Genomic DNA, 13,393 nt, shown 5'->3' with positions numbered 1-13,393 from the left:
GCGGTCATACTGATGGCAACCTCCACTAGAGACCTCGTCCATGATCCGTGATGACCAGTGCCCACTATTGTGCTCAAGTGTGCCCACTACTGTGCTCTAGTTTGTAACTCAGCAAGAGTGCCCGCCCTCGTATAGCCGACGGCCGAGATGCATTCAATGCACACTTGGGGGGCATGGGAGGCTCTAGGCTGAAAACAACATGAGCCAAAGGCAAAGATAGTCAGATGAACAACAAAAACCCATCTGCAACTGATTAAATTATTGTCACCCAAAGTTCAAGACAATGCCCATTTGTGGGCGCCTTGGGATCTTGTCCCTTCGAACAACAATCCGGAGACAACAAATGTTATACTCACAATCGCAAATCTTTGGGCATTCTTCCAGAGCGTTCTCCAGTTCAGATTCACCCAAAGCAGGTTAGCAGCCCCACTGCATATAATCGAGAACTGCATTATGCTAAGCTGCAACAAATTGTTTCTTTTGACAGTGGAAATATACAATGCACATTTTTGATTCCAGCTATCACAAAGTCTGTCGACCGTGGAATTGGAACATGATAACATCAATTTCATCAAGATTAGACAATTCATTAGGCTCCGCAAACCAGATGAACTAAGATGAAAATAGGTTTCATATGCTGGTGGCTCTTGACACTGTCACTACCGTATACCGGTCTAGGCTATAAATTCATCCATAAATCATGACAGGGAAATACGGGTACCTACTGGTTGGGTTACTTCCTGCAGTAATTCAATATACGGGTTTTACATTAATAAAGTGCTATTTGCGAGCAGTAGATCTTAAGATCTATTAACTCTATTGGTCCGTGTAGCGCTTTCTTAAAACCTGATCTTCTTGTCCGTCTCTGAAAATACTATTTTATTGTATAATTTTGAACCATTCTTTCTGCCTAGAAATAAGGTGTAGACAGACAGCAAGGTGGGAGGAACATCGGAGGCAACATAGCGAATGATCATTTGAACTTATATAACATTGACCTTTGAAACTATCCTCTTAAAGAACCATTTTGATATGGTAAAATCTTTAACCTATCTTTGTTACAGTGGCATGTTTACTTCATTCCATGAGGTATTCAATGACGAACTGCTGACGCAAGTAACTCTTCTGAATATCTCATAGCAAAAACCTGAAATTAACTCATATGCATCCAAACAAATATTTGGTATGGATCAGAAGCAAGTAATCCGATTTTTATGAAAAGAAAGGTTACAGGAAGCTGGTTCAAATATATGACTGCTTGCTTCTATGGCTTCTACGTGCATGGAAAACTCCCGGTGCTGCTGCAATGAAGGCTGGAAACATCTCCCTCGAGCGTGTGAGACTGAGTGATCCTTGTGATGATTCTTCGCTACTATGGCAGTGACTTCTGAAAGACATAAAGATAGTCACCACATAGAGAGAGAGAGAGAGAGAGAGAGAGAGAGAGAGAGACTCATGTGAAAGTAAGAAAGCTTTTAGAGAGCCTCAGTCGTTGCACCAGCTTGGGGGTTAGCTGAGAGTCTCAGTCGTTACACCAGCTTGGGGGTTAGTTTCAGCTGAGGGGTTTAAACAGGCCACCGTGGAGTTTCCTACGATGAAGACGTTTGCCAGCTAGCAAACCCTCGGACATTGCAGCCCTGTTGATGCCCAGCCCCTATGCATTGACATTCAAGCAAAGGATCAGCTCAGACCCATAGGAGGAACTACCTACAACAAGAAGTAAGAGAGCTCAGGCTTCAACTGCAGCTCCCCTTCCCCCCGGAAAAAAACCCTGAGGCCTTCAGATCCCAGAATTTCCATCCTTTACCAGCCCTTAGAAGGCTGTTTTCAACCCTATTTGGGCACCATTTCTTCATCGACCTTTCTTCTGAGCCACGCTTGTCTCTTATCAAGAAATCAGTTTGAAGCTGTAATGATGATAACTATATGGCAAATCCAAGTGTAGTTTGCATTGCTTGTTTAGTATCTTGGTTGTGCAACCTACATGTTCATAATGTAGAGAAAATATGATCAGTATAATGTAAAGAAAATATGGTTCATAATGTAGAGAATATATGATCAATATCTACTCATGTTTCCCCTGAACGTGGAAACTCAGGACTTGTTGGACAGTATGATGCCCTAGTGGCGCAAGGAGTGTTACAGCACGATGCACATCAGCAGAATGTGATGGAAGCCTTGGATCAGCTTCTACAACAGATGGTTCAATATGAAAAGGAAATGGAGGTTTATCATGTATGTTCGTAATGCTCTTAAGTTTACTCGTATTTTTGGTCAAGCGCAAGCATATCATAAATGCATCGATTGAGAAGTGTGCAGCTCTCTAACAAACCATTGAGAGACAACTGGGCGTATAACCTCTTCTTAAGGAAAATCTTGGGGTGAACATAAACATGTGTGCCAATTATGATTATGTGTCACGCTTCTATTTTGCTTTAGAGGAGGGTTGCATCTCTATGTGACAGGCAAAGCTGAATGATTGGGAAACGAGGAGGCACCAACTGCGACAGCAACTGCTCAAACAAGAAGCAGAAAAGGAAGCCCAGCGACGACTTCAACAGGAGATACAGGAACAAAGAAAGGGCCGTCTTATGAAGTGGTTTTCTAGGTATTAGTTTTATGCTTATTGGAATATATGCCAAGGAAAGAAATTCCAATATTTTTCTTTTTGAACGTTTATAACCATCCTTAAGCTTCTTAATCACTGCATGTTTTGTGTTGCTGAAGGTGGCATAAAGAGCTGCAGCAACGATTAGTCAATGAAGCAGATAATGAAATACAACGACAGATTCATATGGAGGCGGAGGGAAACCCTTTAAGGTGGTTTCCAAGACATAATTTTAGTTGAGGTTTTGTCAAGGAAGGCCAACAAGAACGTGTAATCATATGGTCTACATGGTTTCTTAGATGAGAAAACATTTTGCTATTGTGTCGCATATGTTTCAAAGGAGGAAATAATTTATTTTCTCTTTGAATATAATTTTTGGCATGCTAGTAGTTTATAATATATTGGATAAAATGATTTGGGTATAAAGAGTGGTAGATCTGAAGTTCACATACATGAGTGAAGCCAAGCGTCAACCTAATTGATTTCATATTTCTTAATCTTCATTTACTGTGTCCTTCCTGCCCGCAACACACACACACACACACACACACACACACACACAAAACATTGTTGCATGCATGCACACATTTACACTCACACACATGTGCACGCTTCCCCATACTTATGCTGAGCATGGATTTGAATAGCATTGTTTTTAGTGCTCGACATGGGAAAGCACTTTTTCACAAGAAGGCCTTACTCCCTAACTATGTTTTGGGGCTATGTTTTTGGGCATACGAGATGGCAAATGAAAACCTGTCCTTAAGCCTAAGAAATTAATTCCATGATCATCAAACTCTCCTTAGACATTATGCTAAAGGGCTTGTTGATGTAGGTTTGGGGCTGCTTGGTCTGAGTGCCCCTTGTTCTGAGCGATGGCCGACTCTCAGCATTCCCATTGGATGGTCTTCTCTAACTTTCTCCAAATTTCTTATTTTCTCGAGGCTTCTCGACTGCAACGTGGCTCTCTATGTCCTCTTTTGGCAGACTAAAATGCAACTTATTTTGATGCGGGAAGGCCTTTGGGAGTTGGTTTCTGGAGATAAGGAGACTCCTGAGTCAAATTCTATGGAGTTCATAGCCTATAAGCAACACAATCAGGGGGCAATTGCCATTGTTTGTCTTGGACTTGCTGATTGTCATATTCACCATATCCATTTTAAATCATTAGCAAACCAAGTATGGGGTAAAATCAAAGGTATCTTCGGTAATTGAATTACCAATTCCAAGGTCTTTCTGAAGGTGTAGTTCTATAAACCTGCAATGTTTTCCATCATCAATCAACTCACTAGTCTTAAGAATGACCTTGATGATAAGAATAAGATGATGGTCTTGATCAAGAGCATGAAAGATGTACCATGTTTCCAGAGAAGATGAGATGGCGGTCAGCATGAAAGATGTACCACATTTCACGTCGCATCGGCTACCTTTGAAAATATAGTGGTGCTACTTCTTGAGAAATACCAAAGGGAAAAAGAAGGCAGAACCAGACGCATTGATGACACAAATAGAGCATTCACATCTTCTTCTAATTGGAAAGACGGAAAGAAGATCCAACGCCACTTTTTGCATTGTGTCACATGCACCGCTATGTTAGGTGCATGGTGACACACTGATAGCCAGAAGGTGCAAAACAGCAGCCAAACAAGGGCAGATCACAAGCGGCCAACCTCCGTCCAGAGGAGGGCAGAAGAACAGCATTTGGAGTCATCTCGGAGCCGTTTGGAGGCCATTTGGAGGCGATTCAATTGGACCAGACCAGGTCAGACTAGGGCAATCAACCGATCAGCTAGGTCGGCCTGACTTGGTCGGTCAACTGGTTGACCTAGTTTACCATTGCAGGCCCTATATAAAGGGCTCTTTGCCCCCATTTCAGAGAGACCTTGGGCCCGGTTCTCCAAGTGGCATAGCGAAGCAGATCCCGCATATCTAGGCACCTAGTTAGCAGGAGGCTTCCGCAGTGATTAGGGGAGTTTCCATTGCATTTTGCAATCATTTTACAGCAGCATGATACTCTGAAGGGTATTTATTTTGCATGCTGATTTGGCACTTATGTACAGACAAGAGTTACGGCATTTATGCTGGCATGATAAATAAAGCAGTGTACAATAGTTAGATCTCTTGTGTCTTTCATGCTTGAGTTCTCCTTTGTGCATTCATCTATTTTCCGCATGGCAAGTCCGCCATTCTACATTGGTATCAGAGCAGCAACTGATTTGAAGAAGTTAAGAGGCAGTCCTGGCAACAAGCTTAGTAATGGGGACTCAGTCAGCAAAGGAGGGAGCATGCTCAGGATATTATGTATTTGGTCCCAGCCCTAGACTAGTGGTAGTACCATACTCCATTAACTTTTCCCTCCCTCCCTTCATCGTGCATTGGGCCGGCTCCCGTCTTCACTCGTGTACATTTAGACCTTGCGGCAAGGTTAGGGGGATTTTTTTTTTGGCAATCATTGTTGCAGCAGTTGATGGGTCTAATAATGCAGCATAGTATCTCTCATGTGAGTATTCAGGGAGCAAGATTGTCTCCTTGAGCAGAATCAGCTTCTTTCTGAGCAGCTCCAGCTCTTGCGTGAGCAGGAAAAGAAGACAAATTGGACCATTTCTAGCTTTTGCTGGAACGAAAATGCCTAGAGACGGTCATGCATCGGGCATTGGAGGTCTAGTGCAAGCGAGAGTGAGAGCAGATTCTTTTACAGCATCAACAGGTTCTCACCGTTCGTCTCCCCATCAACTGCTATCAATGTGAGCCCATCATCCGCTCAGGGGTCTTCCACCCGAGAGCATGGTGTAGTGGACTATCCTTCCATAGTACCCACAGTTCTCATCTGCATGCGATCCTTTACCGAATCAGGTATCTTCCATCTCAGAGCGCATTCTGCGGTCGTTCAGACCTTGGCTTCTCTTGGGTCTACTAGTCCAAGGGACCATTTAGTTTCCGTAGTAGGTGCATGCAGTTCCTTAGGGTCTTCCACCAAGGGGTTATTGCAACAATTTCCACAGGTAGCTCTCAGGGGTCTTCCATCCTTGGGGCTATCTCAGTCCAATCAGCATGCACCACCCATGGGGATCATCCCAATTTCAGTAGCTTATTCTCTTGGAGTTACCAATGACCACTCGAGGGAATCATGGAGTTAGTATAGTTATGCCGGATGGGTTTTTCACTCATCCAGTAGCTCTATCATGCCCCGTTAGTTCGTCTCCACCAGGGAGCTCAGTCAACTGGGAGGGTCAGCTTTATCAAAGGAGCATACATGTTTCATGGTCATTGTGAGAAAAATGGAAGCAAGAGCAAGAGTGAGCAAGAAGGAGAGTGATTTGAACGTAGGTCACTCCCAAAAGTGTACTGAATGAAGTGAAGTACAATGAAAGAGATGAGGGTTTTGTCTAAGTGACAAAATCCTATCTAATCACTAACCGTAGTTAGAGATTAGACTGTGGTTAGGGGGAAAAACCTCTAAGAGGAAAAAGTGCCCCTAACCCGCTTATTACATTGCATTGGCCAGTGCCTAGAATATAATAATAATTCTAACACCCCCTTGCAGTGCCAATGTGGTGTACAAGGTAGTGATCAATCACCAAAAGGAGATAAGTTTAGGGCACTGCTAAATGCCTCAAAACTTCTCACTTGGAAGTGCTTTGGTGAAGATGTCTGCAAGATTGTCATGTGTTGACACATAGATCATATTGATCTCCCCTGCATGCAACTTCTCTCTGACATAATGATAATGAACCTCAATGGGCTTCGTGCGAGCATGAAACACAAGATTCTTTGCCACTGCTATAGCACTCTGACTATCAGTGAGAATTGGAGAAGGACCCTCCAATAAGAGACGAAGATTAGCAAACAAACGCCGCAGCCAAACACACTCAACTATCGCTAGCCACTGTAGATTGCTTTTGCTCAGCCAAGAAATGCAAGCTTTGCCCAAAAAGAAACAATTACCACTAGTGGACTGCTTGGTATCATAGTCTCCAGCCCAATTTGAATCACTGTAAGCATGCATCTGCAAGTCACCCCCTTGGGAAACATCAAGCCAAAAGACTTTGTGCCTTGCAAATAACGGAAGATGCGTTTCACAGCCTGCCAATGTGTTGTCTTTGGGCTGTGCATATATTTGCTCACCTGAGATACTGCATACTGAATATCGGGCCGTGTATTGCATAAGTAGATGAGGCATCCAACAGCCTGGCTGTAAAGTGTCCATTGATTCACCTGCATCATACATAGTAAGCTTCAGCCCCGGCTCCATGGGAGTGGCAATAGGCTTACAATCATGCATGTTGAACCTATCCAAGAGCTTTTGCACATACTTGGATTGAGACATAACGATGCCATGCTTGTCTTGTATAAACTGGATCCCCAAATAAAAATTTAACATGCCCAAATTTGTCATGTCAAATTCAGCTTTCAACTCAACCTTAAAATCTGCAATTATATCCTCATTTGACCCTGTGAGTAGAATGTCATCTACATAAAGAATGATGACCAAAATATGCTCCCCATCCTTCTTGATGTAGAGGGTGCTTTTATAGGACTGGTTGGACCAGCCAACCTAGTTGGCTTTTACAGACCAGTCTGGTCGGCCAGACTGGTCGGTTCTAGTCAGCAGCCCTTGGGGGCTATAAAAGGAGAGGCCCCAGGCCTCATTTCATCATCCAGCAGCCAGCACACAGGAGCAGCAGCATACACTCCCTCAGGCCTGCATTCAGGAGGTAGAGGAGAACAAGAAGAGCTGCAGACTGTGAGCTCAGAGAGGGCTGGGATTTTTGGCTGTCTTCTAGGGCAGCAAGAAGCTGAGATCTAGACAGAAAGTCTACATACGCTCGAGGTGGAGCATGTGGGCTGGAGTCTAGAGATAGCCAGCAGATAGGAGTACCTTATGGTAAGATCAGAGGACCACACCTTGGTGGGATTCTCGATCAATCTCTTTTGTATTGTGTCCATAGCTTTGGACGAAAATGTATTATTTTGGTGGTTTCTTTATCTGGCTGGTTCATTGTCTATTTATGAGTCTGCACAACTATGCTATGCACAAGTTTAAGAAGTTTGTGATTCTCCACCTGCACCACACTGTGAGGATAGTGCCCTTGCGAGAAGGAGGATGACTCGGGTTCAGTCAGGTGCGTTCAGAGTTCTGGTCTATTGAAGGTTGACTTTGTTCGACTTTGCTGTGGGGTCTAGCGGCAGAGATGTCGATCTCTTCATCCTCTTCAGCCTTTGCTCTCCCTTCCTCTCTGGATGGGTCAAATTACCCGATCTGGAAGGTGAAGATCCGTAGTCATTTAGTGGCTCGAAAGTTGTGGAAATTGACAATGGGAGTGGAGGCGAAGTCGGAGGATATGGTGGACAGACAGGGGAAGATACTCATGGCAGTAGACGGAGAGGGGCTCGAAGCTTGGGAAGACAGAGATGCCCATGCCTTAGCATTGATCATAGGGACTACGGTGGACTCAGTGCTTCCTCACATCCAGATGGCCGGGACGTTAGTAGAGGCGTGGGTCATTTGAAGGATCTGTACGAGACAGACAACACATCCCGGATCTTGCTGGCAAAAGCCCTTTTATAGGGCTGGTTGGACCAGCCAACCTAGTTGGCTTTAATAGACCAGTCTGGTCGGTTCTAGTCAGCAGCCCTTGGGGACAAATAAAAGGAGAGCGCCCAGGCCTCATTTCATCATCCAGCAGCCAGGACACTTGGGAGGAGCAGGATCAGCAGCATACACTCCCTTAGGCCTACATTCAGGAGGTAGAGGAGAACAAGAAGAGCTGCAGACTGAGCTCACAGAGGGCTGGGATTTTTGGGTGTCTTCTAGGGCAGCAAGAAGCTGAGATCTAGACGGAAAGTCTACACACGCTTGAGGTGGAGCACGTGGGCTCGAGTCTAGAGGTAGTCAGCAGATAGGAGGAGTACCTTATGGCAAGATCAGAGGACCACACCTTGGTGGGACTCTGGATCAATCTCTTTTGTATTTTGTCCATAGCTTTGGACGGAAATATATTATTTTGGTGGTTTCTCTATCTGGCTAGTTCATTGTCTATTGATGAGTCTGCACACCTATGCTATTCTCAAGTTTAAGAAGTTTGTGATTCCACACCCCATACCACACTGTGTGAGCTCCTGGGCAATTCTATTAGTCTTCCGCTGTGCGTACCCTCTGTTGGTTGATATCTAATAGGAGCATGTTGCTTCAGTAAAATGGGAAAGAACAACGAGCCGATTTGGTTGCAGAGGAAGAACTTGAAGAAAGAGAAGAAATTGAGGAAATTTCTAATTTATCCTTTTTGTGGTTGTGTCAATAAGGATTCTGTGCTTTGGGTAGTCTCCCAAATGTGAATCTATTTGAGTTTTTATGTACCAATTAGGAGCCAAGGGGGTGACTAAGCAATAGATCTCAGCTTCAGTCATAAGCTGATTGAGGTAATACAATGGCACAAGAGGTGTGCACATGACTAGGTTAGTGATGTGATGGAGTTGGAGTTGGAGTTGGAGTTGGAGCTTGGTTTCTTGTTTTGCATTTTGGGTCTCACCACCTTTGCTCCAAAGAGGGGTTTGTTGGGTATTTCGTAGCCAAGTGTGAGAATTAGGCCTCTAGTTTGAGTGCTAGTGTGAAAGGGGTTTGGGTTTGTCCTTTGTGAGTTTTAAAGGTCACTTGACTTTTGGGAGTAGATTTGATTGTGTGAGATTATATTGCTGACATATTCATCAATTGCCTTTGGGATTAGAATTGAATTGATTTGATTGTGTGACATTATGTTGTTAACATCATCAGTGAGGTTTGTGTGTGTGGAAGAGAAGGCTACCTCAGCCTATGAAAGAGGCACCTTATAGTGCGATCCATCACATCAATCTATGAGCAATTTGCATCAATCTCGTGTCTCCAGACCCCCATTATGGGATCCTTTTCACCATGTTTCTCAATAAACGACCTCAGAGGTCATAGTACACAAGGCATATAAAAGCAAAGTGCCTTTTGATTGAATATCCTGTAGATCACAGAGGGTGCATATGTGGCCCTCTCTAGGTATACCCTTAGACCGTTCAGTCTCAGTGCATAGCCGGTGTGAGGAAACATGGAACTGCTCGATCGAAATCCTCAAAGAGTGGGGGAGGTGGGCCCGTGTGTAGTCTGGTGGGTCGATGAAGCCTCCCTTTGGATATCTACAAGCAATGATCTTTGCAGAAGGTAAGCTTCACAAGAAGCTCCTTGGGGGTTAAACATTTTATTTGGGAGGATCTCACTCAGCTACATAGATACAAAAGGGGGACCAACCCCTTCTTTTGGAGGGAAACGTGCCCATCTATGAGCCGACCATGACAGCCTGGCTTGGATCCCATTGGCCATGTGGTCCACATGTCACATGTGACAGTTGAATCGTGTTCTGTGGGCATGTGTGCACTAGATCTGATTGATACATATATGGTATGTACAAGTGTCTGGGAAGCTGTGTGGCACATGGCTGATCTTTGGATTAGGTGATTTCTTTGATATCTAGTCCTAACATGCTCATTTTCTTCTCCACTGAATTTTGATGTGCTTTATTTGAGCATGACACATTGGATTCTTTGCTATGGCTGCAACTTTGGCTGCTGCACTTTATGATGAGTGAATTATCCCAAGAAGAACTACGCCATCTGAGAGTATCTCAATGAATGTACCTCACATTTTGGAACTCCCTTTTAGTTGGAAACTCTATTATTTATTTCTTCTTGCTTAGCCAAGAAATGCAATCCCCTCCAATCATGAAGCGGTAGCATGATATGGGCCCTTTGGTATAGGTATCACCGGCCTAATCTGACTCTTTGTAGCAAGGTGTGGCTCATGTCCCATATCAATTATCATAGTGTAGTGTGCCTTTGATGGAACTTCAGCCCACTGGCTCAATAACCCAAGTGCGAAACCAATATTGAGTTTAGTACTAAATAGATAGACGAGGTCTGGAATCGTGTCCAATAATTGCAAATGTACTAATGGGGTTTTGAGTAGCCCACCCCCACACACAGGCACGCACGTATGCAAACAACATACATACATATCATCTCATCGTTTTTAGATGCCTAACTTTTGGTTGAGTCTCTCCTTTGAGTTCCAACTACTTGGTGAAATTAATATTGTACATTGACCTATAAGGTGATCTCAACACTTGCATGAGAATAGTTCAAGAGTTTATGAATAGCTTGACAATGTTCTTAATTCACGTCTCATTGTAATTTTACCAAGGGAGAGCAACTTTGCAAAGTGTTTCAAAAAGAGAGTCTTGTTAAGATACACCATCTTAAAGGAAGTAATCATCATTAAAGAGACCAAGATAAGAAGCTGCATCATCTCAAAGGAAATAATCATGTTTGAGAGAACAAGATTAAAGCAATTGAAATGATGCCCCAGTAGTAGAACTACAAGCAAAATTGGCTCTGATACCACGTGGAGAATCTCAACACATCCTTTAGTTCATACCATGTAGAAATAACGATGACCTTGCATCAATCATCAATCTTGAACAGAAGTCATCTAGTGTGGAATGTGCACACATTAAGACACGACACATTAGACATGCTTAGACAAGGGTGTCTTAAGTGTCTTAAAATAAAGATACTTAAGACATGTCTTTTTTTAAATTTTAAATATATGAAAGTATTTAAATATATAGATTTGGTTACTATTGTATATATATATATATATTCAAGATTTAGCATTAAGATTGTAGCGATAATAGACTCTAGTCAAGAGCTTGCAGAACACAATCCAGAATTGAAATTCCAAAAACTGAATAACAAGAGGTGCTAGATACTGAAGTCCAAAAATCTATGAAAGAACAATCATCACAGGGATCATGACCGAAATTTCGTATATCATAAAACAAACATCAAGATGATAACTAAAATGAAAGTCTGAAGTCATATGTCAAAAGAGAGCCATGACAATTGACAGTGGACACGAAGATTGAAAATAGGGTTTAAAAAACAGCAAACACATTCAATCTTCACATTAATTTTTTTAAACTTATGTGTCAACATCAACCTCACATGAGGGATACAAATAAAAACTCAGAAAACTTCCTTGACTTTGCTGCAGCTTGGGTGGCTGCTTTGGTTCATGTCCACATTGACATTATACTCTGGTACTTGAGTCATGTTCATCTTCTCTCTTTGTAGTTGTAGTTCAGCCTTGTTGAAATTTAGAATCTCCTGTTCAAGTCTTTCTTGATCCAAGCCATAAAATCTTTTGGGATATACATACAACTTTTCTGCTTGACAAAAAAAAGACCAAAAAAAGTGTCTAAAGCGTGTCTTTAAAGACACATACATATCTAATGTGTCCAGAAAAATAATGAAAAAAGTATGCACAGTTTTAGATATGAAGTCTTTTATCTACGGTGTATGATTGAGCACAAGCTGAAAACAAAAAGCAGGGAGCTGAACAACCCGTTTTTCTTTTAGATTTCAAAAAAGAGTTAAATTGATTATGCATGTGCTTTCTAAATAAGGAATTCTATTTTGCATCATTGTAGGAAGTGGTACGTAAGTGTAAGTGGTTCCTTTAGTTTTTTGTGTTTGAAGTAATTCTTTCATTCTGTCTTTCTCATTTTCATTCATACATGAGAGAAAAGTAAAGAAAAGAAAATACATTAACGTCGTCGGGAGGCCTCGCGGGCCTATGGGACAAAATACACCAAAAAGAAACTCATACAAGCCTCAATGGGGCGCGCTAGGGACCCTGTTGGCGTGGATGCCTCCTGTTGCTCTCTAATTTGTCGTAATAGTGTCTTCCTATGTCGGCGCATCTCCATCAGATAAAGCCCACTGCAGACCTGGTCATGGAACGTGAGAGTGGACCAAAGCTGGTCCCCTCTGATAGTTACAGAGGTATCGTCGCTGGATCTCATAGTAGGCTGGATAGGTACATAGAAAATGCTCCTCTATCTCAACGACACCCAACCTGCATAACATACTGATCCACTGCTCTCTGGGTATACCTGCAGCTCTCCCCGCCTCAATCCTTAGCTGATGGGACAAGACTTGCATTTGTCCAATGGCAATCCTCAGTGCGTGTAAGACTCCTTTATCGTGGAGTCTCATGATCCACTAAGCAAAAATAAACAAATAAATCAAGAAACAGAAGAGACAAAAAAAAGAATCTCTCTCTCTCTCTCTCTCTCTCTCTCTCTCTTTCAGATTGTGACAATCATCCACATAGTTGGGCCTTCCCTCACCGGAGACTACCGAGGTTGGCCTTAGCGTCATCCAAGTGACTAGCAAAGAGTTGGGGTAGACACATGGTATGCACGTAAATCGACATGATTTGCCAAGCACGGTATTCAAATGGACAGGCTTCCCCCCTTTCAGTCCAGCATGGACGCGCCACTTGAGTTGATCCCACAAGACAACATTAATGGCATCATACGGTTAGATCTCCTCCAACTCCATACATCTTGGACTTTGGGGGGGGGGGGGGGACTAGGAGTTCCCCACCAAGATCCAGTTCTATCACGACTACTTGCTGAGACTATCGGAGGAGGGATTAATTCGAATCACTGAAAGCATGCAAGGCAGAGTCACCCCATGGCATGGAACTGACCAAGGGACTGAGTACCCTGCAAATATCTAACACACTTACAGCACACAAATGCTGTGTCTTTGAGCTGTGCATATACCTGCTCAACTGGGATACACTAAAGTCAATATTTGGATGGGTATTGCAGAGATAAATAAGGCATCTAATAGCTTGACTGCATCGACAGCCTCTACCCATGCTCTAGGCTTGCAGTCTGGAAAATGGAACCTTTG

General features: G+C 43.1%; 1 protein-coding gene across 2 annotated transcripts in view; it reads left to right on the top strand.

Moving 5' to 3' along the window:
* The first annotated feature begins 238 nt into the window (after positions 1-238).
* The window catches only part of LOC147887828 (AFG1-like ATPase family protein), a 48,206-nt gene continuing 35,051 nt past the window's right edge, over positions 239-13,393 (top strand). For both annotated transcript variants that reach the window (XM_087393383.1, XM_087393382.1), the window contains exons 1-4: positions 239-416; positions 2,099-2,235; positions 2,466-2,608; positions 2,728-2,820. In XM_087393383.1, the coding sequence (XP_087249509.1) occupies positions 284-416; positions 2,099-2,235; positions 2,466-2,608; positions 2,728-2,820 (506 nt within the window). In that variant the 5' untranslated portion in view covers positions 239-283. The remainder of the gene's footprint in view (positions 417-2,098; positions 2,236-2,465; positions 2,609-2,727; positions 2,821-13,393) is intronic.

This window comes from Dipteris shenzhenensis, chromosome 22 (genome assembly GCF_047967505.1).
Source record: "Dipteris shenzhenensis isolate YYH24624 ecotype China chromosome 22, Dip_SZ_1.0, whole genome shotgun sequence".
NCBI classification, from domain to species: Eukaryota; Viridiplantae; Streptophyta; class Polypodiopsida; order Gleicheniales; family Dipteridaceae; genus Dipteris; species Dipteris shenzhenensis.
The sequence above is the reverse complement of the archived record's forward strand: the minus strand, read 5'-3'. Positions and strand labels throughout refer to the sequence as shown.